Source organism: Amphiura filiformis, chromosome 20 (assembly GCF_039555335.1).
Source record: "Amphiura filiformis chromosome 20, Afil_fr2py, whole genome shotgun sequence".
NCBI lineage: Eukaryota > Metazoa > Echinodermata > Ophiuroidea > Amphilepidida > Amphiuridae > Amphiura > Amphiura filiformis.
Genome location: NC_092647.1, coordinates 1,240,814 through 1,266,391, shown reverse-complemented (window position 1 = coordinate 1,266,391; position 25,578 = coordinate 1,240,814). Strand labels below are relative to the sequence as shown.

Sequence of the window (25,578 nt, the reverse complement as noted above, 5' to 3'; positions counted from 1 at the left end):
CGCACTCGACCGTGGGGTTATTGCATTTAGCTCTCGTGCAATAACCCCACGATTATCTTGACTAGTGCACTTTCTTCTACTATTTTTCTCTCCGTCGTTGTACGAGGCACTGCAGACGTCATTTACGCACACGATAGCATTCTGTGCGACGGCGTAACTAATAATCCGACGATTAGGACCTTTTTTGTCCAAGTTACCAGACTATACTCAGCTCAGACTATGATCACTATCTCACATGGCGCAAGAAAGACGGATCGCGAAAGTACAGTGACCGCGCCGCCCGAAAGAGGCGGTTAGTGGATTTTTGTGGTTATTTTTTCTTGAGCGATTAGAGTCGGAGTATAGTTGGTAATTGAGAAAAAACAGGTCCTACTCGTCGGACTAGTTAGTAACGGCCGATTCGTATATTAGCTCTTTCTGATTTCAACCATTAGCTTATGCTTCGCCCTCAATATGCATCGTTATGTTGTAGATCAAAATTGAAAAAACGAAAAGATATAATCAATTAAAATGGGATAATGCGACCACAGGCCAGTCGTTTGTTGTTGCCGACCGGAAGTAACACCATCATACTCATGATTGAACATCATGACATACCGTTACTGTGATATGTTTTTGTTGGCAAATAAAATAAAAATTGTTGAAGGCACTCACCTATTACTTAACTGGTCTGGCAACTCTATAATTATTGGATACAAACCAAATAAACCTCTTCAAGAGTATACGTCTTCTTAATTAATAAGTGTGAAACCGATACTTTTTATTACAATGTATTTGAGTTAATATTACACTTTGTAGTAACTAGATGCTCAAGTTCATTATCTAGTAACTAGATGCTCAAGTTCATTATCTATTGTATTTTAAAACGCAAAGCAATGGCTAAATAACGTCTCGAACTACTAATCCAGACAAGAACTGAAATCATATGCGATGCAGTAAAAATGTTGCACACAGTGGCAAATCATCGTGAGTATGATTAATAGCCTTTACTTGACGCTGTGCCAGGGCTGGCAATTTAGGACATACTACAATAACGCGGGAAATACCATTCTAATTCAGTGATTGTTTGTCACATTTATTGAACTAGCTACTCCCGCTTAGTGGCTACAATTTGAAAAGGTTTTGGCACATTTGTTGCTCCTAGACTACTTTCCAGGTTCACTTTGTCACAACCCTCTGGCAATTTGAACGCGAATTGATGAAGTAGATGAGAGAAGATCACAGATAGTTCCATCTTCGCTAGATGTTCACCGAGGCACTTGCGGCTTCCTGAAATTACAAAATTACAACATTACAAAAACCTGTCAGTTTCCTTGGAATACAAGACGCACCATATATCGATCGGGGGAAAAATGAGACAATATTTTTCGAAATGAACGATTGACATCGTCCTCGAACCCTCTTTTAGACCCAAAGTATCCTAATTTGGGTTCATTTTGACAATGTCTCCTGGTAACTTATTATGGGCAGCGAGGCACAGAAACAATTTTGAAAATTTCGCCATGCACGCTACTTCTAGCATTATAATGTTCAACAACAATGCTCAATATGCATTATTTCGTCGGTCGCAACACATAGTGGCGTAGAGTGATTTTCCAAATGTTCCGTTTCACATAGTGGCGTATAGCTTTAGAGCTAACTATTATCCTATAACAGTTATTCCTTGTTAACTATTAAAGACACAGTTTAATAGTTTGAACCTTAAACTTGAATTTCAAATGGAATCGGGCCACTGAGAGATAACAGTGGAGAAGTATAGACCCCGTTACTAGTAGCATATCCTTCAACGTATTTTGTCCTTCACGTACGCCACTGTGTGTTGCGACCGACGATTTGTTTGTGTTGCTTGAATAATAATAAAATGATAAATAATAAATTTTGATTTATTTTGCAGAGGATTCAAAGCCCTATGATTTAGCTGCCATGGTGAATCCTCACAATCAGATCGCATCAACTCATCCAATTGCAGCCGAACCCGGCGCAAACCCATCCGCACCTAGATTGTAACATCCACCAATTGTCTGTGCAGCTCCCCAAATTCAATTGGGTGACGGACAACTAAACAACTAATCACCGATTTTGAAAATAGGAGGCCACTGCAGATCCAGGAGAAAACCTGCGAAAGCGAGCATGGGTGGGGACAATCAAGTTCACATACGGTCCTTAGGCACGACTGGGGCTTGAATCCGGCTGGTGAGGGAACAACCGCTGCACCAACTCGCTCTCTCGAGTTGGCAGCCATGAACCCCTTCATAAGCCATGAAAGTTTCTAAAGTGCGGTTTATTTCCATTATAAAGTCTGTGGCAAACAGCATCTGAACGTATTGGGACAGTCAGGGTATTTCACCCTACGCTTTTCGAGACTGACTACGAAACGTATGTACAGGTATTGCTGTTCATGGGACCGACGAGACAGCTTAACGTCCCCTCCGAACGACGATGTATTATCATGGTTCATTTATTTAATTCTAAATGCACCGTTAGTAGAGCGGGAATCTGCATTTAACCTACAAATAATGTAAATTAAACTAAGACTGTTTATATACAGATACAGACATTTGTAAAATTGTTATTACAGTAACTGTGTTTTGCTATCATAGAACATGAAATTGCTGCCATCACTCATGTATGGAAACCAACAAAATAGTGGTCCACTTTCAGCCTCTTGCAAACATGGCTTTCTTATTAACCTCACCGGGTTTGGTAATATGTATTTTCGAAGAAACTGAAGTTCAAATATTAAAGTATTTAAATATTAAAGTATTTTTAAATAAGCGGTGCTTACCTATAGAAAATGGCACGTATTGCTGAGGACGATAAACTTTTCCATCTTTGTCCAAAAACCTTTCAGGTCTAAATTGCTCAGGATTTGGCCAGACTTCTGGATCATGATGAATCGCCCAGATGTTACAAAGAATTAGAGCACCTTTAGGAATATTATATCCTAGCAGAGTCGTGTCTTCAGCTGCTTCGTGGGGTACACCTAAAGGAACTATAGACGCATAACGTTGCACCTCCATGATTGTAGCTTCAGTTAGCGGTAAATGATCGTCGAGCCGTGGTAGACGATTCCGGCCCACGGTAGAATCAATTTCGCGCTGTATACGAGACTGGATTTCCGGATACGCCGCCATTAGAAGTAGACTCCATCGAAGACTGGTAACTGTTGTCTCAGTACCCGCGGCAAACAGTTGAGAAACAGTTTGATACAAACTTGTGTTAGAGATCAACAATTGTTCGGTACTACTGTTATTGTTTTTACCATTTTCTAGTTCTGATATGTAGACATCGATATAGTCCCGTAATTTGCTATTATCATACGTCTCCATGTGGTTGTTCACAATATTACTAATAAAATCTCGCATTTGAGCACTGGTTTGCCGTATATGTTTGGGTTGAAAATGAGAAAGTATCGAAATAAACAATATGAGCCCCCCTTGTCCAGCTGTTTCGACTTGTTTCTCTAATATTGTTATAATACGCCGAAACTCGTCATCCGAATAATCAAATCTTTTGCCGAAAACAACCGAGCATAGAACATTGGACAAGCAGTTGTGCAGGTCCGCTGCAGGATCAAATGGATTGTCCGAATTACGATGAAATTCTTGAAGAAGAAATGTCGTCTCTTCGGCAATTTTGTTTTGGAAACTGGATTTCCCGATGCCAAATTGTCGAAATTGGTGCAGAGTAAATCGCCGTTGATATTGCCATAGTTTCCCAGACCCACATAACACACCTGGAAAATGCAAAAAAAAAATCAAATTTAAACCAAATGCATAGTCACAAGCATATATAGTGTTTTTTATGAAAGCTAAATTAATTCGAAGCAAGCGTAAATATACCAATACAATAGATTGGTCTTAAAATAATACTTGATTGTATATGCTTGGATCCGTAATTTATTTGCTCAAACTCCATAATGGCGCCTGGATTAATGTAGCTTTCATCGGAAGCATTCTATATGCTTGTAGACGGGGTTTTACGGTATGTGAGTTTTAACCCACTGCCTGCCTTTTTTCCTTTCTCATTGTTTTCAATTCCGACATCGCAACTACAGTAACTTATTTCAAGCTTTTCGGATTGGCGGCTAGTCTTAACTCCGTGCCATTTAATTTTTAGATGGGTCTCATCAGATCATGCAGATGGCGGTGTTGTGTTGATATCCTGTCTACCATATCGTTACCATCGGCATCTGATGATTACTTTAGTCCACGTAGCAAAAACGAAAAACTGGGTATGAGTGGACTAACAAATGCACCCTCATTTTCAAAGGCCAAATGAAGGTTATACTGGGTCAAATTATAGCTCAAATTATAGTTATCTACCTACGACTAATCAGTCTGGAGTTAATTGGCAAAAAAGGTCAAAAGATGAAATTTAGCTCGTTACCATGGTAACACAGCAAAAGAGCCCAATGTAAATGTCGCACATAGTGTATTTTTCTGAATCAAAATAATATGAATCTAGAGTATTCTTTAAAATAAAATTGATCCTTGCTCAGAAGTGACTCCTTTTGACATACCCGTCACATACATGGTTCCCAAGAGGGTAAGTCCCATCTACTGATCTAAGACATTTTTGGTCAATCAAAAAACCAATAGATTATTTTTCTTGTTTTAAAGTTTGGAGCACAGACTGATTAGTTGTGTGCGCGTTTTTGTTGCTACCTTTTATCATCTTCACTGAGAAATACAGCCATGGAACTTTCGCCCAAGAAAAAAAGTTGCATTTTTCTGCATGGGCTTTTTGTGCATCACTTTTTGTTTGAGACCTTTCAATTAATTGAAAAGAAATGTTTCTGTTTTTTGGGGTTTTTTTTGTTAAAATAACTTGAGTTAAGATGTTCTTAACTTTGGTTTCACACGTTTTATAGTTCCGTGAGAATATAGCATTATTGAAATTTCATGCATAAACAAAATTGCACTTTCCTACATTGGCTTTGCATTATTAATTACTACGATGTTGCTTTGTATCTTGTGAGTAGTTAATTATTTAACTTTGTTTACAAGCTGAAAGTATTTCATGAGATGGGAAACCCCCTTGTACTTGCAAAGCCTTTGCATCGGGGCCTGAGATTGGAATTCCAGTTTCCTTTCTCACGAAGTAAGGGCTAAGAGTAAAATTGTACAATTGTGTTTGGGAGTGGCCTTCTCTCTTTTCTCTTTTTCCTAGCTATTTCTTCCATTTCTTGCTTTGTTTATCAAAGCTATCTTGGCCAGCATGCATATATTAGCCTACACTGGCTATCCAGGCTTGTGCATTTGTATGAGCTTGGAACGGTCCATGGTTTTCCATGGATTAGCATGTGTTCCTCACGGACCAACCTGGGTAAACAAACAAACAAACAAACAAACAAGAGTGGTGTGGAAAGTCATTTTAGAATTCCACCAAATTATTGTTAACAAAGTCAGATCTATACTTGGAAATCCCCAGTTCATTGTGTTGCACCATAGGAAAAAAAACTCAGGAAGTGATGTAATGAGAAAGGTTAATGTGTATAATTAATCTTGGGAAAATCCCTTGGATTGTGAAATGGAGATTATTTTGGGAATTCCCTCGGGAAGTAAATGTGACTGAATGGTCTATTAATAGATTGGGAGTATAAAAAGGTGAGAGCTTGAGTTTGCTGATTACAGAATGTCATGGGAGATTGTAAAACTCCACATGTGTGTGTTGGTCTTTCGTGCTTCAAAAAGAAGTACATTTTAACCAGTTTACATAGCCAATAATTGAGCTATTTTAATACAGCAACGAAGGAGATTTCGAGTACACAAATGTGCTCTTCCTCATCAAAGGATTAAAGTTCTTCTGTGGAATTGCTGGAGTTTGCTGGGTTTATGAAAACCACACATCTGTCAAATACAGCGGAGCAGTGCTAAAGAAGCCTGTTCCCTGGAGAAAGAGCGATTGGTGAAAGAAACACCATTTTTGGAGAAAGCAGCGCAAGGAGATAAATATTTGGAGAAAGCAGCTTAAGGAGATATATTTTGGAGAAAGCAGCGCAAGAAGATAAGTGATTGGAGAAAGCAGCATCATTTTCGTGTGAGGATTTCATACGCAAGGATATTTATAAACGCAAGTGTACAATGGACTTCGCTGACTTTCGCAGGACAATTGAATAAGGATATATACATCAGTCGTCCAGAACATTGCAAGAACTCTAGGATCACCAACAAGAAGACCGCTGGTTAAGTACTGATAGAATAAAACTGTGATTGTGTGATTTTATTGTATATGCAATTGTTGTTATATGTACCAATCATACTTTGTTTTCAATTAAAGTCTTAGATTTTGTTAGTTTAATCAAACAGTGTATTTGTGTTGTGCATTCCTGTGAGTTCGGGTAAAAGGCTATTTTGGCCTTGAATCAGTACGACTCGTAACAATCTCTGTCATTCGTTTATTTAATTTGCTGAATGAATTGAATGATGTATTTTACTGAGGTAAATTCAAACATCATTCAATGTACTGTTTAATATGATTGTTTCGAATGAAACGCTCTGTCGGCGGAGCAGCTGGGTTTTAACTATAATTGAAGACAGAGTTTAAAAAAGACTAGTTTGCGTATGACGTCCTATCAAGCTGACCAAAAATGCCGTACTGCGCAGGTCAGCAAGGTCAGCAACCAATTACGCCGCGCCTTTGCCCTGCATTCGTAGGTCTTCATTTATAGTGTAGCTTTGGCGTTGGTGAAATGTGGCATGGTATTCCAAAGTTTAGCCACGTCTACTAACAAAATCTTAAAAGGCTGTAACTCCTCCAGCCTAAACCAGTATAGATTGTACTAAAAAAACTCCTAAATTAGCTTGAGGAAAAGCATTTATCATCGGTCTATCATTTAGACGCGGGTTCTTAAAAGCTTCTCGTGCAGCCTCACAGCTACTGGTCATTTAATACCACCAGTTTCCTGCCCATATAAAGGCTACAAACATTGCCATATTTGGCAGAAAGTTGGGCAAATATACGGAACGGCTGTATTTGTGTACGATTTAATACTAACACCTAAGTTTGGAAGATATCCAAGAATTGGAAATGCATTCGGACCTGGTTGAAGATTGGCCGGGTGCCACACCCAAACGAGCCATGCTACGGCTACAAACATAGCCGTAATTACCAAAGACATTTGGAAGTTTAGAAACCATGAAATTGCCATAATTCTGTTCAAAGAAATTGAATGTGTAGGCATGCACTGGTTTTGAGTGGCTAGACCGTCGTGCGCAGCGCTTTAAAAGGCACAATGGTGGAATACATATGGTGACGATATCAGGGAAAAGGATAAGTGAATGAAAAGTTTGTTCAACTTCATAGAATTTACTGTACATGTCCAGTCAGCATGGTCAAACTGCACTGTAATGAGGTCACGATTGCATCCAGCCACTTCTCCGTGTATCAAATTATCAAGCTCAAGTCAACGCCTGGCTCGATGGCGTGGTCTATTGACCTTTTCCCTCGATCCCATCATGCACTATTCCAGGGGGTATGACGTAGTCCATCAACCTCATAAATCGTGTGCACCCAATGGTCTTGGCAATTATTTTGTCTAATAATAATTATGGGCATGATTCCATATAAATGGATTTTTATAAAGAACATCGATGTTACTAATTATGTAATTAATAAATACACGAGTGATGCAGTTATAGAGCGATGTAGAACATCTGTGTAAGAGATGTTGTTTACGGGTGTTGTTTTTTTCATCTCTGAAAAAAATGAAACGGACGCCGGCAGAAATTCACTGCGTGTCCTGTCATTGGTTTTTCACCTCTAGGTCTATAAAACGTATACAAAGTTAGGGGTCGTGTAATAATTATGTGTACCCCGGGGTGAATTCTCAAAATGGTCTGCCAAAATCGCTTGCCCCCCCCTTTGGCCGTGCCAAAAATCTTTGCCCCCCTTTCGACGTGCCAAAAACCTTTGCCCCCCTTTGACGTGCCAAAAATCTTTGCCCCCCCCCTTACACATGCAAGATTTTGGGGAACCCGAATTTAAAACCTTAAATTGTCTTAACATATCGTTATGAATACGGCAGACGGCCGAATCCGGATTCGGCTTTTGGTAAATTCATTTTACACATGCATTACATTTGAATTCGAGAACAAGGGATCAATGCTATACCTATAGAGGGCAGCATATCGATTTTTTAACGGTTGCCGTCGGTGACCGTACTGTGATGCTAGCCTGAGTCCCTGGCCTCTCACTCGCAAAATGGCGGACAAACATGGTGATGCACCGTCAACTAACCCTGTATGCCGCCCTCTTTTGACTACTTATTATGCTGTTATCATCTGGTCTCCGTTAAAAAATTGATATGCTGCCCTCTATCATGTACAGCATTGATCCCTTGTTCTCTAATTCAAATGTAATGCATTCGTAAAATAAATTTACCAAAAGACGAATCTGGATTCGGCCGTCTGCCGTATTCATAACGATTATAATGCGAGCGGGAAATTTTGCATATTTGAACGTGTTCGTAGCGTTTTCCTACACCTTTTTAGGGCATAATATAGAAACGGTGCCCAAAATATCTGTGCCAAAAATTACTTGCCCCCCCTTTCGACCTGCCAACAATCGCTTGACCCCCTTTCGACCTGCCAAAAATGCTTGCCCCCCTTTTGGCCTGCCAAAAATCTTTGCCCCCCTATAATTCACCCCGGGGTACACATAATTATTGCACCACCCCTTAGGTTTCAATGCCCGTATTCCAGAATGTAATGAACAGAACTCTGTACACCCCGGGGAGATGATGCGTTTTGCGACACCCGCCAGGCGGAAGTACCCCTCTGGAATAGTGCATGATGGGAAAGAGGGAAAAATGTCTATTCATTTGTACAATGAAGCGATGAGAGTAAATACAGAAATTTATTTATCGTCACTGAAGTATTCAGTCTTCTGGTTGCTATTATTATAGCAGTGTAGCGTCGTGTCGTTTAGAGCAAATTAATCCCATTGCGTAACGGGACGCGAACCGTGGACCTACTTTCAATATAAACATCATCTTTTTTTAAACTAAACAAAACTGCGGATAAATTGCCCGTGGAAATTTATATCTGTTTAATTATTTAATTCATAATATTCTTTTTTGGGGTAAGAAAAATATTGATATCGGCTCGCAAACGGTAAATAAATCTTAAAATCTTTACTGGAAAAGGCCACTAATTTCCAGGTTAGAGTCACTTCCTGGATACATTTGACAACTGTAAATTCTTCCTGGAGCTTCCTATTTATCATTTTGAATGCTGTGAAAGTTGTAGCAAAAATCCAGGTATATAAAATATCAAAATTGATAATTAAAATCTAGCCAACTGGACTTACTATTTCCTCAAGCCGTCTGATTTCAGTTCTGTGACTAGTGGCGTGCGCAGCACATTGAAAGTGTTCAGTTCCCCCGAATGGAGTCTGTTTAGGAGCAAATTTTGAAGTTTTTAGCGTTTTTTCCCGAACCCCCCGAATGACCAACAAAAGTGGGGGCCATGGCCCCCCTGCCCCCCCCCCCCTTTTGCGCACGCCACTGTCTGTGACCCCGTCATGGATCACTGGCCAATCGCCGCCGAGAAATCAGACGGCTTGAGGAAGCATCCAGGATAGGATGTGAAACTGCGTCGCCAGTCAAAAAAGTAAGTCCAGTTGACTAGATTTTAATTATCAATTTTGATAGCAAAAATTATATATTTTGCACGTTTTCAGCGTTGCTATGGTAAAATACATTGTCCAAAGTCGCTATGCAATGGACAGACCACGCGACGTGTGTAAGAGCCCAATACGTAACAAAAGCCCAGTACGTAACAATTTACGTATAGTCCAGTCAAAGTGGGTTTTGACTCACCACTAATTGCAACAGAATTTTTTTTCACTGCTATAAATGTCAGAGATGTCCCCTGAACAGCATACAAAAAGTATACTAAAATATACTTGGTGGAAAGGTCATACAGGGGTCAAATTTCAAAATCGCTCCAATAATTGAAGAGCTTATTTCCAAACCGTGTTAAGTCCACAAGATTCACTTTGAAGAAAATCAGGAATTTTCTTTATGGCAATGAAAAAAAGTTCGATTTCTATAAAATTACAGTGAAGTGAAGGTGACATATATAGGACCATAAAAACATGTTAAGTTAAAATCTAGAGACTTTTGATTTTTTTAAATGTTTTAAAAATAGCATGGACTTAACACGTTTTGACACAAAACGCAATTTCTGGCATGGACTTAACACATTTTGACACAAAACATAGTATCTGTAACACAGAACTAACCATATTTTTCTCAAACTAGTCTTAAAAGATAACAAATTTATTAAAAACATACAAAATGTGATTCTCTCTACTATAAAACACAATTTTGCCACAAAACACCTTGCATCTCGAACCCCCTCCTACTGCCCATTTTTTTACAAAAATTCGACGTTTAAAATATTTCAAAATTCAAAACTTAGTTGAATTGCATTTCTCAGAATTGAATAAACATCATTTCACTGACAATAAGTGATGACCTGAAATATCCACTTGTTTGATCACATTATCACCAATATTTCCCCTCCCCCCCCCATGCTGCCACCCTAATCCCATATTGACAGTCGTAAGTTTTTAAGTCCTAAGTTTTTTATACCTTTAACTTTAAAATTATACCTTGAATTTAGTAGCACATTTTGATAATCATACAAAATAATAATATCAAAAACTAACTCTACCACCATCCTCTAACATTAATTCTACCATCACAGCCTCTCCCTCTCCCTCTTCCCACCCTATCCATGTCTTTCTGGAGGTATCTATCAAATATTTCAGAAATCCCATACAAACTAAGCCTACTAATATAAAACAAAAACAACAACAACTAGAGGCAAATGGTGGTCATAGACCACAAACCTAGCTGGGGCATGTTGGTGTTGTGGAGGTATCTGACCCCTGCAAAATGTTCCAAAATGTTCCCCTGTGATGAGGTTTGTTGTCACCGAGTTTTGAGTCCTGTACTCCTCACAGATGTCCAGAAAATGCAATTCTAAGATTTGACCCAGATGACCTTTGACCAGACACCTGCAAGATGTTCCATAATTCACCCCTGGTCATGAGTTGTCACCGAGTTTGAGCCCTGTACCTCTTACAGATGTCCAGATAACGCAATTCTAAGATTTGGCCCCAGAATGATGTCTTTTGAGCTGACCCGTGCAAAATGTTCCAATATGTTCCCCAGGTCATGAGGTTGTCACCGAGATTGAGCCCCGTACCCCTCACAGATGTCCAGATATTGAAATTCGAAGGTTTGACCCCAGCTGACCTTTGACCTGCCCCCTGCAAAATGTTCCAACATGTTCCCCTGGTCATGAGGTTGTCGCCGAGATTGAGCCCTGTACCCTTACAGATGTCCAGATATTGAAATTCGAAGATTTGACCCCAGCTGACCTTTGACCTGATCCATGCAAAATATTCCAAAATGTTACTCTTCTCATCAAGTTTATTGTCACTGAGTTTGAGCTCCGTACCCCTACATATTGCCAGAAAATGCAGCAATTCTAAGATTTGACATGACCCCTGCAAAATGTCCCCCGGGTTGTGAGGTTTGTTGTCACTGAGTTTGAGCCCCATAAATACCCCTTAGGGGGCTATTATTTTCTTTGGAAGGAGGATCCCAAATATACAGGGGGTCATAAAAATAAGAAAAAAAAAATACGGGGGGGGGCATAATACTTTTGATGACCAAAATGTAGGGAGTCACAAGATGACCACAGATAGTGTGTTTATTTTATTCAAAACTAGCGGGAGCTAGTAGAGTAAACAGGAGCAGTTAGTAAACGGGAGTGGTTAATAAAGATGTTGAACGGTGATGATAAACATCCCAGCAAACACAAAAACGTAAACGTTTTAAATAAGTTATATTTTGGCTTTTGGTTTAGGTAAAAACGTTTTAATAACATTAAAATGTCGGGTTATATAAAGGTCATGATAACGTTTTAAAACGTTTTGTATGAAAACACACTACAACAATATTTTTAAATGTTTTCAAAAATGTTATTGTAAACTATTTTTGCAAACATTTTTGCCAAATATTGTGTCAATACTAAAATAACATTATGTTAAAATATTTGAACCCAGGAAACACAGAAATGTTCTTCAAATGTTTTTTCAAAACCTTTCAATAACATTTAAATGTCGGGTTATATAAAGGTCATGAAAATGTTTTTAAAACGTTTTTGAAAATATTTTGGGCAAACATTTTTCGCAAAATATTTTTTCAACCCCAAAATAACATTCTGTTTAGAATGTTTGTATCAAGTTTTCAAGAATGTTTTTGGAATGTTATTAAAATGTTTTTATACCCTTTATATAACCGACATTTTAAATTTTTTGTAAAACATTTTGTTTGCTGAACAGTAGAATATCATAAAATGTTTTTAAGGTTATGAAAACGTTTTATAACCTTAATATACCCTTTATATAACCCGACATTTAAACGTTTTCTGACAACCTTTTATAACCTTTTGCGAATGATGTCGAAAACATTTTGTGTTTGCTGGGATTGTGTCTTGGACTAAAACATGAATAGGAATTATTATTATTACCCAGGTATAATTCTGGTTTACCCTGTGCACCCTGTGTTTTAGGGTTTGGTTAGGGGGATGTCATTTTCTTCGTCGGGTGGGGGGGGGGGGCGGGGACCCTCCTATTGCGGGCACAATCTTTTTTTAGCCCCCCCCCCCTATGTTGGGTCGAACATTTTATGACCCCCCCCCCCCCCACCCACTTCCACCTACACAGACTCAAGACAAATTATTCATTGCCGGAACAAAGGCGAGGAGCGCATCAAAACTTTAGAGCAAAGAAAGTGTGTGGAGTGCGTTAAAATTTAATTGTGTGTGTAAGGAAGGCGCTATATGCGCAAAATATCTGCATTATATAATGAAAGATTGTGTGCAAGAATACATGCACAGCGCGCGAAAAGTTTGAGTCACCAGCCCTTAATAATTCTATACCCCTATTTTGGGTGTTGAAAATTATAACCCCCTATAATTGGTCTAAAATTCTATGACCCCCACTCCCCAGTATATTCATGACCCCCCTTCCAAAGAAAATGACAGCCCCTTATAATCTAAATTTAAATTAGAGTTAGGACTAGGGTTAGGTTTATAAACGGTGAGGATGAGGGTTAGGGTTATAATTGGGGTTGCTTAGGGGTAGGGTTATACTTGTGCGCAGGGTCTACCAGAATTATTCCAATACCCATGAATAGTCCTGTAACTATCACTATAGAATTAAATTAATTAAACTATGATCAGTCTTACCTTGTTAGTACTAGCTAGTATTTCTCATTCAAGATCACCATGATTACAGAAAACAGCAAATGGGTGATAACCATGATAACAATAAAATGTACTGGTACCATTAACTCACAGATTATAAACATTTATCCACAGAATATAGAAGGAATTTTATCATACCACGATGCACTAACCAATTCATCTAACACTGAAACCTTTTAGAAATGCAGTTTTAACTTGTTGTAGGGCATAAGGTTGTGCAATAAAAATTATTTACAATATTACTTGTATACCATGACCAATTGACCCCTAAAACAGCTCAAATGTTACAGTCCATGACATATATACTACATCAAATGTAATGTGGCACCACCATAGTGCTGCCTTGCACGCACAGTATAATACCCAGTGGTATCATGAAGGGTACCTGCACTTCTTTTACAGTTACCAATTACTAGACTTTTAAAGGCTTTTATACTATTTTCCCCAACTTCATAAACAAAAAAAAAGGTAGGGAAAACAAATGAATTCATATCCCGCATTCATGTAGGTCTATTCCATTTGCAAGCTATTTTTGTGTTGCGCATAATCTTAAACCATGTTTAATTTCCCTGTAAAATACAAGAACACCAATTGTTAATGTTTTAAACCACACACTGGGATTCAAATATATATTAATGCAAGATGTTTTTAATCAAACAAAATAAGATACATACTCTAAGATATAAGTATAAAACAAAAAACCCTAACATCAGAAGACAAGAAAATCCCCAACAATCATTTACTTAAGCAAAACATAGAGCCTGTAAACAAATGCTAGCTAGAGTTTGATATTAACTGCCATGATAATGGCACTGAAAGAATTAAAGTTCCTACTGCAAAGGAAACACATCTGATAGTTTCATATACCGGTACTAACATTGGAATTACTAATCAAGCCAAAAACACATTCATTACAAAGAAAGAGGCCAGAGAACACTTTCATTAATACAAAGAAAGAGGTCGGACATATAACCATGCAGAAATAAATGCTAAACATTTTAAAGCCTGGCTCATTAATCCCCTGTTTCCAAACATACCACCAAAGTCTGTAAAATACGGGTGCAAAATCAAAATCTTAAAGATAAGCCAGAGCCTAATACTAGTACTTTTAATAGTAAACATAATATTAAACCCATAAATTTATACTACAATTACTGTTAAGGAGTGCCTTTAACACACCTGCATGGTTTATATCAAAAATCAAATTTCTATTAAAAAACCTATATAAATATGCCATTACTGCTTATTTCCACTGCATTGACATTCAACCTTAAAGAAAACCTTTGGCTTTGCAATCACCTAAAGTTATTCACTTTGTTCATGTGCCCATATGCCATTATTTCAACTATTGCTTCCTACACAAACTACTGTCACTATTATCCAAGTTTTCTGCAACAACCTTTCAATTCCAACTAACTACATCCAAAATCATATTAGCCATCAATCCTCCCACACATATATTCCCTGGCTTGCAGAAACAACAGGTCATTAATTACCTTTTCAACTAATTAAGTGCCTTAGGTTAAATAACAAATTACAGTAACAAACTAACAAACACATTCATTCCTTTAGAAAAACAATGATTCAAAAAGACCAAACCATATCTTCACTAGTCAAATAATTCTTACATAGCATCAAGTCAGGGTTTCATACTCAAAGGGTAAAAAAAAAAAACATGTGCATTTTCACTTTGTTGCCAGCGGAAGAAAAACGGGAAGATTACAGTGGTTTGTTTCCAGCGGAAGAACCGAACGATTACAATACCTAGCTGGGGGTGTAAAACCCCCAGCTAGGTAACAACTTTTTATGCAGACCAAATTCATGTATACTAGTCTCAGGACCAAGGGCGCACACCACTAAATAATCGTCCCATTGAAATACACGGGAAAATACAAGAAAGTAAGTTTGTTTTTCTACCCCATGTAACAACATTTTTAATATTTTGATCGAATCAACGTCTTAAATAAAGATTAAACTTTTATTTAAATTTGATTTTTTTGACAAGTTGAGACAAGCTTAAAAGATACGAACTCCTGAACAGCGCCATCCCGAATTTCGGCCGACACTCTCGCCTCCTTACCGGTTCCGGCCATGATATTGTTCCGAGGGCCTATTGCCCATGTACATTCGATTCGGAACATTTTCTGAACAGATTTGAAATGTTGAGCTCCTATTCTATCGTTTTTATCAAAACAACCAAGAGTCACTCAAATTTGGTTCCCTTGGGACGCCGATATATTTCGCATAGGCGCTATTTTTTACCGGAACTATGAAGGGTTACACCAAATGCGGAAGGATTTAGTGTAGTGCACTCTTATAAGAAAAAATATTTTTGATATTCTTTATTTTTGGAATCAGTGGTCAACATCCTAAAAAAGTGTAATTACTTTTTATCGCTAGTCGCTCTAAAGTTATAAATCAGGGCTCCAAACAAGCTGGGACTGGGTGAAATATATGATACTTTTCGCAATTTTCGATATTCAAGGGCCAGAGCAACATTTTGACCATGTTAAACTGTATTTAGAATCCCATTAACATCAGGAAAGTGACTTTGTTTGTTAAAAGTATGTACAATCACAAATATAACATGACCGAAAAGCGACATGTGATCATTTCACCCCCCACCCTTATATCATGCATAATATAAGGACGTGCAAGTAGTCATGTGCCTAAAGTTTGTGGGGGGGTATGGGTAGATAGAACGTCAATTTGACACTCTAAAATGTTAAATTTCCCAGTTGTGTGTATTATTTTGCAAGATCTAAAATTAAGAACCCCATCATTCGAATTTTTTGATAAATTTCTCTCTTGGGAATTGAATATTTGGTCATATAATAAAAATGCCGTCATTTTTCCATCATTAGGCCGTAATATAGTATGCTTTGACTTTAAATGTCTATTGAGACCCAATTAAAGGTTCAGTGATTATTTTCAAAACGGTTATAATTGAGTTTTGATCTTATAATTACATTTTGCATCAAAATAATTCCAAAGATGTTTCATTTTTTCTGCACCGAGATAATCAAAAGTGACCACTTCTATGATATTGTGGCCAAAATAGCTCAATTTCAAAAGCCCGGTCTTAAATTGTCAATTCGACGGGAACTTGTGTTTTGAAGCGAATTTCTCGCGCGTTTAAGAATGAAATCGCGTATTTGTAGACGGAAATAGAAAACAGATCTTTTTTCTTTGCAAAAACATCAGTTTCAGACAAAAATCTCAACTTTTTGGCACTTAAAATCAGGTATTAATCATGTCCATAGCCTATAAAAATGAGTCTTCGAAGGGCGCACACCACTAAATAATCTTCCCATTAAAAAAAAAAAAAAAATACAAGAAAGTAAGTTTGTTTTTCTACCCCATGTAACAACATTTTTAATATTTTGATCGAATCAACGTCTTAAATAAAGATTAAACTTTTATTTAAATTTGATTTTTTGTTACAAGTTGAGACAAGCTTAAAAGATACGAACTCCTGAACAGCGCCATCCCGAATTTCGGCCGACACTCTCGCCTCCTTACCGGTTCCGGCCATGATATTGTTCCGAGGGCCTATTGCCCATGTACATTCGATTCGGAACATTTTCTGAACAGATTTGAAATGTTGAGCTCCTATTCTATCGTTTTTATCAAAACAACCAAGAGTCACTCAAATTTGGTTCCCTTGGGACGCCGATATATTTCGCATAGGCGCTATTTTTTACCGGAACTATGAAGGGTTACACCAAATGCGGAAGGATTTAGTGTAGTGCACTCACCAAACAAGAACTATGGCGATTAACTATTGGAAGCTCTATGCCGTGCTACTTGCCTACGAGCTGCCCACAAGGGCAGTGTTCGTGGACTTAAGGGCGCACACCACTAAATAATCGTCCCATTGAAATACACGGGAAAATACAAGAAAGTAAGTTTGTTTTTCTACCCCATGTAACAACATTTTTAATATTTTGATCGAATCAACGTCTTAAATAAAGATTAAACTTTTATTTAAATATGATTTTTTGGGACAAGTTGAGACAAGCTTAAAAGATACGAACTCCTGAACAGCGCCATCCCGAATTTCAGCCGACACTCTCGCCTCCTTACCAGTTCCGGCCATGATATTGTTCCGAGGGCCTATTGCCCATGTACATTCGATTCGGAACATTTTCTGAACAGATTTGTAATGTTGAGCTCCTATTCTATCGTTTTTATCAAAACAACCAAGAGTCACTCAAATTTGGTTCCCTTGGGACGCCGATATATTTCGCATAGGCGCTATTTTTTACCGGAACTATGAAGGGTTACACCAAATGCGGAAGGATTTAGTGTAGTGCACTCTTCTAAGAAAAAATATTTTTGATATTCTTTATTTTTGGAATCAGTGGTCAACATCCTACAAAAGTGTAATTGCTTTTTATCGCTAGTCGCTCTAAAGTTATGAAACAGGGCTCCAAACAAGCTGGGACTGGGTGAAAAATATGATACTTTTCGCAATTTTCGGCATTCAAGGGCCAAAACAACATTTTGACCATGTTAAACTGTATTTATAATCCCATTAACATCAGGAAAGTGACTTTGTTTACTAAAAATATGTACAATCACAAATATAACATGACCGAAAAGCGACATGTCATCATTTCACCCCCCCCACTCTTATATCATGCATAATATAAGGACGTGCAAATAGGCATGTGCCTAAAGATTAGGGGGGGGTATGGGTAGATATAACGTCAATTTGACACTCTAAAATGTTAAATTTCCCAGTTGCGTGTATTATTTTTGCAAGATCTAAAATTAAGAACCCCATCATTAGAATTGTTTGATAAATTTCTCTCTTGGGAATTGAATATTTGGTCATATAATAAAAATGCCATCATTTTTCCACCATTAGGCCGTAATATAGTATACTTTGACTTTAAATGTCTATTGAGACCCAATTAAAGGTTCCGTGATTATTTTCAAAACGGTTATAATTGAGTTTTGATCTTATAATTACATTTTGCATCAACATAATTCCAAAGATGTTTCATTTTTTCTGCACCGAGATAATCAAAAGTGACCACTTCTATGATATTGTGGCCAAAATAGCTCAATTTCTATAGCCCGGTCTTAAATTGTCAATTCGACGGGAACTTGTGTTTTGAAGCAAATTTCTCGTATGTTTAAGAATGAAATCGCGTATTTGTAGACAGAAATAGAAAACAGATCTTTTTTCTTTGCAAAGACATCAGTTTCAGACAAAAATCTCAACTTTTTGGCACTTAAAATCAGGTATTAATCATGTCCATAGCCTATAAAAATGAGTCTTCGAACACAGTTTGCTACAAAACTGGATTGGACTTAACACGTTTTGGAAAAAAATCGATACTTTGTGTGTCAATATTTCGGAACTTGACTAATTTTGGGAAAAAACAAACACATTGCTGGATAGCCCTAGTTACTCACTACCCATTTTCATCAAAATCTCAATTTTGAAGGTGGGTGGACTTAACACGGTTTGGAAATAAGCTCTTCAATTTTAAAAACTATACCAAATTATTCCTCTAGTCATAAGGATTCAGAAAAAGTATAGTTTGCCATATCTGTGATGTACGGTTCTTGAGTTATAACCGAAAAGGTCAAAGGTCAAATGTTGGGTTCAACAGAGGTCAAAAACTAAAAATTGTCTGATTTTAACCAAAATGGTCTCAAATTGTTCGGCTTGCAAACATAATTCATTTAAAGAATATTTGCACTATTTAGGTTGTTTAATTAAATGCGTAACATCGAAAACTAGGTCGGGGTCAAAAGAGGTCAATGGTCAATTTATTATTATTATTTTATTATTATTATTATTATTATTATTATTTATTCTTTCTTTATTGAGGGTAATACTGCTTCAGTGACAAGCACTGCTTTTCAAGCAGGCCCTCAATGACCTCTTTTACCCTGCTACCTAGGTAACGAAACGTCCAAGATATGGCAAACTATTCTCATTTTGAAGTGTTTTTAAAGGACGAACACACCGAGACCATTTTTAAGGAGATCGGAGCATTTTTTCGAAGTTGACCCACGTGGAGCCCAAAATTTGACCTTTGACCTTTTTGCTTATAACTTGAGAATGATACATCACAGATATGACTAACTATACCGTAGAAACCCGTCTATAAGGAATAGAAGGGACTGTGATGATAGCATATTTCACGCTAGCGCCCTCCACAATATTATATCATTATGGAATTTGAGCAAATCATTTACCGACACAAGCAGGTATACAATGTATTATTTTATCTTTATTTCGCATCTCACGAGCATAGCTCACTTGGCAAGGCATAAGACTTTGGTTCTTTAGATCGGAAGATGGTGAGTTCGAGCCTCATCACGGTCACACAAACTTTTATAAACAAAATATTGTTCAAACTTTTCATTTATATTTTCTTGCATTTTCTAAAGACTCCTTTCGTGATCATTTTTTTTTTTTCATATTTAGTTTAATTTATTCTATTGTTTTTCTTTTATTGTTTCTTTTCTTTGTCTTTTTTTCTTGTTTAATTTTATTTTTCTTTATTTTTCTTTGATTCATATAATATTGGCAGGATAAGGAGAGGAGGAACTAAAGACCCATTCAGTGATTTGCTCATCCGGACGATCGTAAAAATCATCAAAATTCACCTTTGTCATTGTCATAGATGTGGTAACATAGCCTGCTAGTGGTTCAGCAGAAAACCGTGTGACACATAATATACATTTGGCTACATTTTATTATACGATAAATACGAATTTATTAAACATGGTAACAAATATTCTCTAGCAGATCGGTTATACGATGGAACTGGTAGGCATAGGCCTATTATAAATTCGGGATATTAAATATCTTCCTGACGAGACAGATCTGCGCATGTGGTCAAAGACGATTCCTTACTAGCCACAGACCGTCCGCTGGAATTAGTTGAACATGAACCATTCGCTATGGCTGTTGGCCGGACCTCTCATCTCTCCACATCGATTGGGACCTATAATCCCCGACATTGCCCTTATGAACTCACATCCTCCTGTTTTATTTCAATACGCTGGCGAAGTTACGTAATAATCGGATTAACTACCATAGCAATAGGTGAAAACAATTTTTGAATATACCGCGTTATACACTGATACGTTCAGGCGGTACCTCTTCATTGAACCATATCATGCTGCACCTGTAAGATCTTTGAAAAGACCAGTATTGTATTCAATCTATGATTGCAGACATACACAGTACAGGTGATGAGTGTAACCTGCTTGTAGCGCAGCGCGATATGTTCAAAATTGTTTTCACCTATTACTATGGTAATTAATCCGATTAATTACGCAACTTCACCAGCGTATAATGGCCGAATAAATTCTGACCATCACTTGGCTTGTTGGATTCGTCTATACTACAATTCGCTGTCGAAGTGACGTAATAATCGCAATTCAGTATCAAAGTTACGTAATGTTACTATGTCAACGGGATCACGCTCTTGAGTAATGAACCACGATCGAAACGATCACCACACAAAGTATATGGCACTCGAAGGCATACCAAAAAAGCGTGATCCGGTAACCAAGAGAATTACGTAACCACTTCGATGCTGAATAACTACCATCAAGCAGATTGCACTAATCACCCGCGTATGTCACCAAACATAGATTGAATACCACTCTTTTCATAAATACTAATCTTACATGGCGAGTGATTAGCATTTCTTTGACAACTATGGTTTAATGCATAGGTGCCACGTGAACGATGAAGTGCAGGGCTATATATTCGAAATTGTATTCATCAATTGCTATGGTAGTTAATCCGATTAATTACGTCACATCGACAGCGAATAGCCTATAGTATGGGTTCAAGTGGAACAAAAAATAGTGTATGTCCATTGCTAGCTATGGTAATTAATCATGTTAGTGTTTACATCACTACTTCGGTGAAGACAAGATAAGTGTGCCTTCTCTACCAACGCCTGTGATATAACAGGTGCAAGCGAAACAAAATTGAATGACCAGAATAGTTTCCTTTGTCAGATGAATTGATTGAAGTTTTTGAAGACACTCTATTCTTGATGGGACAATAGATTCAAATATGGAATAATTATTATTCCTCATCTATTTTTTTTATTTAAAAAACTGCAATTGTGGCAACAGAACAATATTTATTTTGATTTCATTTCAAGTAGAAACAAAATCGTGCTTAAGCCAAAAACGCACCCTACCTACCATTCCTCAAGAATTGGGATGGCACAAAGGTGCAACATAGGTTTTATTGCAAAGACGAGGACAGACAAGTAGTTACAACACATCTGTCTAACCGTGGGTTTCGCTATTATTTAGAATAAATGCTTTTACTAGTTTCTATAAAACCACAAAATTACTAAAAAAACTATAAAAAACTATAAAAAAATATTAAAAAATTAAAAGTAGAAAGGTAGATTTGAAGAAAGATAAAAAGAACATGTCAAAAGTTAAAATTAAACGAGAATGAAAAAACGGAACCGGTGCCCGGACCATGCTCTCTTCAGCATGTCTTCAGTTCCAAAGTCTGACGCTCTATCAATTGAGCTATACGATCCTGACATACGAAACAGTCGTTATTATGTCAATACAATTGATTGGTGCTACAACATACTTAGATGGAATGCATAGCCACCCAGTGCCAGTATATATTTGCTCAAACTCCAAATACAACAAGCAACCAATTTTATTGAGGGCGTTTCTTAGGTATATCCTTGTAGACGGGGTTTTACGGTACTTTTTCTGAATCCTTAAGAGTAGAGGAACGCTTTGGTATAGTTTTTGATAAGATTAGAGCAATTTTGAAATTTGACCCCTGTATGACCTTTTCCCGCCAAAAACTACCTTTCCAACAAGTATATTTTTGGTATGATGTTCAGGGGACATCTCTAAAATGTATAAAAGTGAAAAAAAAATCTGTTGCAATTAGTGGTGGGTGACACCACTAATTTGTTTAGATTGACTGGACTAGTATTGGGCTCAACCTCTTCTACCTAGAACAAAAAGTGGCAAAATATAAATCATCCCGCCCAATACGTAACAAAACTAAAATTTAATTAAAATTACTTTATTCATACTCCCTCCCTCTGTAGTGGTTTTGTTACGTATTGGGCTCTATACATTTTTTTGTTCCGTATTGGGCTCCGGTTGTTTTTCAAGCAAATTATGTGTTGGAAGAAAGATACCCTGCGTAGCTAAACAGGATATGCTTCTGTATATTATGCCAAGTTTGGTTTTCATCGACTGATGACATTTTGAATAGCGTCGTTTGCATTGAGCATCAGAATTCATTAACAATAACAATCTGCCTCCTCGTTTATTCATGAATGGTATTGAACACCTTCCCAAAAGTTATCATGAAAAGATAAGTCGCCGGCAGTCACTCAGGGTAGCACATGTTCAGTGCGTAGGGGACCATGCCTCTGACAAAAATCCACCAGTCCTAAACTAAAGCGCCTCGCAAGCGGCGGTGAGCGCTTCATGAGCAAAACCCCACCTACCCCCCCGGAACTGGAACTACTTATGCAAGCCTACACCACCTGTACTAATCTATGGACCATGTGCACATGTGTTCACACGGGCATTAGTAACTCACTACTCCCCTCTCTACCCACCTGTTCCTCCTATCAGTGCTACTTCATCACCATGGAGGATGAGATAGCCTTTTAAGGGTAGACGAGGTATTGTTGGTCGAAGCAACCTAAAATCGATTTTCATTATCTAGATCAATATATTATTGAAAAATAACACCTTGATGTTTTGCAAAAGTTCATTCTACAAATCATATACTTTGCAAACTTGCTTAATTTATTGTTGTTAATGAGTTATGTACGTTTTACAAAAGTGTTGTTGTTTCAGCCCTCTTTACAACGTAACTCAAGAACCGCAGCACCTATAAAAGTATATCTGTGATATTTTAATTCTTCTACACACTCGCTATGAATTGAGCAATGCAGTTTTTGCCAAAGCTCACTACCATTCGTAAGATGCTGTGAACTACCATATCACAACAGTTTAAAATAATTAATAACCTTAAGGCTTGTCCAGACGATAGTGTACCTCAGTGAAAGCGTAACACGGAGGTCGTCCGTTAACTCTAACCACTCCGTGTTAGCTGCAGCGATCGCGTCGTGTTTAAGTGCGCTACTGCAGAGATTTCCTGATGGTAAATATTTCGTGTTAATCTCCGTGGTAAATCTTGTATTTGTTAACACGAAGCTACCTCGGAGGTAGCTTACCTCAGAGGTAGCTTAATTAGTGTTATCCTAAAAACCGTCTGAACGTGGTTTTTGCTTCATACCATCTAATTGAAACGTATCTCAGGTCTAAAACTTAACTGATGTTAAAATCTCAATTTTGATGGGAAAATGTGGGCTGTTAATTCGGTCACGCATCCTCAAGATTATTAAAATAAAGAATTACAATTAGATCTTTTTGCAAAAAACCTTCCCCATCTTTAAAACTCCATATCCTTTTTGGTCCATTAGTTTATGATAATATCAAGGGCCAGAAAGCCTTAACTCACAAAGGATTATTTTGTGAGTTAAGGCTTTCTGGTTCTCAACCCTCGATATTATGATTTTTAAACTTAAATTTGGTTAATTTTAAACTTATTACTTTTATACTCTATTAAGTCATAATGCACTTTAAAGTAAATCGGCCTTTAGACTACAATGTGATATTTAAAAAAAACCAATGTAATATAGAATAAACCCCAGCAACAAACTAGGGAACTTATCGTAGAATTTTACCTAAGGGGAAGTTGTGAGCCCAAACATATTGCATTTCGCTTTTAAGTTTTAAGCATCGCACCCAAAAATCCTTAGCCGGGGTCCTGAGAAAATAAGTTAAAATGAAACCTAACGCTTAATAAAGAAAATAAGTTGGTAGAACCATGGAAGTAAGAGTAGAACCAACATCAAATTTTTAGATTATATCGGATATGGTTACGTGTCTGTTTTTAAATTTTAAGGCTTTAAAGTAGATACGATCTGGTCATGTCGGTTGAATTTGGGTTTTATTTACACCAGACTTTAAAGGTCAGAGCAGCTCAGAACTATGTTACGAAGTTGAACTTATCTTAACGTGCATGCTTTTTTTTTCTTATTATGCTTTGGTTCTGGTTTCATACAGTTCAACACCCCCATGTGGGGAAAGGTGAACCGGTTTCCACATGTATATACTATGTGAACAGGCACAGAATGAAATCATTGAATAACACAAAGCAAATAATCCTTAATGTTTTTCGTCTGCAACAGGTTGAAACGTTATTGTTGGTACAATATTCATAAAAATTTAAAAATAACATTTTGAAGCGTTTATTTACACAATAAACGAACACCAAATTTTCCCACATAATATGTGACATAAGGGCTCAAACTATATTATAACAATACAATTTGGCGTCAAATGTGTAAAAAGTGAAAATCCATTTCACAAGCTGAAATTTAATGTAGCCCAATTGGGAGACAAATGTGTGATTACCAAAGCATAATCATCCAAAGAAATGTGTATATAAGGGGTGGTAAAATAATTATGTGTACCCCGGTCTGGTGAATTATAGGTCGGGGCAAAGATTTTGGCAGGCCAAAAAGGGGGCAAGCATTTTTGGCAGGACGAAAGGGGTCAAGCAATTTTTGGCAGGTGGAAAGGGGGGGGCAAGCGATTTTTGGCACAGATATTTTGGGCACCATTTCTATATTACGCCCTAAAAGATGTAGGGAAACGTTAGGAACACATTCAAATATGCAACATTTCCTGCTCGCTGTGCTCGCATTATATGATAAGACAATTTAAGGTTTTAAATGCGGGTCCCCCAAAATCTTGCATGTGTACCGGGGGGGGGGCAAAGAATTTTTGGCACGTCAAAACGGGGGGGCAAAGGTTTTTTGGCACGTCAAAAGGGGGGGACACACACACACACATCCCAAGCAACTCACCTAAGCAAGCTTGAGGAAACGCATTCATCATCGGTCTATCATTTAGACGCGGGTTCTTAAAAGCTTCCCTTGCCGCCTTACAGCTACTGACCATCACCACCAGCTTCCTGCCCATATAGAGGCTATAAACCTTACCATATTTGTCAGAAAGTTGGGCAAATATACGGAACGGCTGCATCCTTGTACGATAAATGCTCACACCTAAGTTTGGAAGATATCCAAGAATTGGTACCCCAATTGGACCTGGTGGAAGATTGGCCCGGTGCCACACCCAAATGAGCCATGCTACGGCTAGAAATATAACCGTGATTACCAAAAGCATTTGGAAGTTTAGAAACCATAAAATTGCCATATTCATT

At 37.6% G+C, this 25,578-nt stretch overlaps 1 protein-coding gene across 1 annotated transcript; it reads right to left on the bottom strand.

The window, feature by feature from the left end:
• Positions 1-872: 872 nt before the first annotated feature.
• On the bottom strand, positions 873-25,578 carry LOC140142459 (cytochrome P450 2U1-like). Its single transcript, XM_072164443.1, has 3 exons — positions 25,220-25,578; positions 2,786-3,736; positions 873-1,269 (listed from the first exon to the last, which is right to left on the bottom strand). The coding sequence occupies exons 1-3, from the start codon at positions 25,575-25,577 to the stop codon at positions 1,088-1,090; spliced, it is 1,491 nt and encodes a 496-aa protein (XP_072020544.1). The 5' UTR covers position 25,578; the 3' UTR covers positions 873-1,087.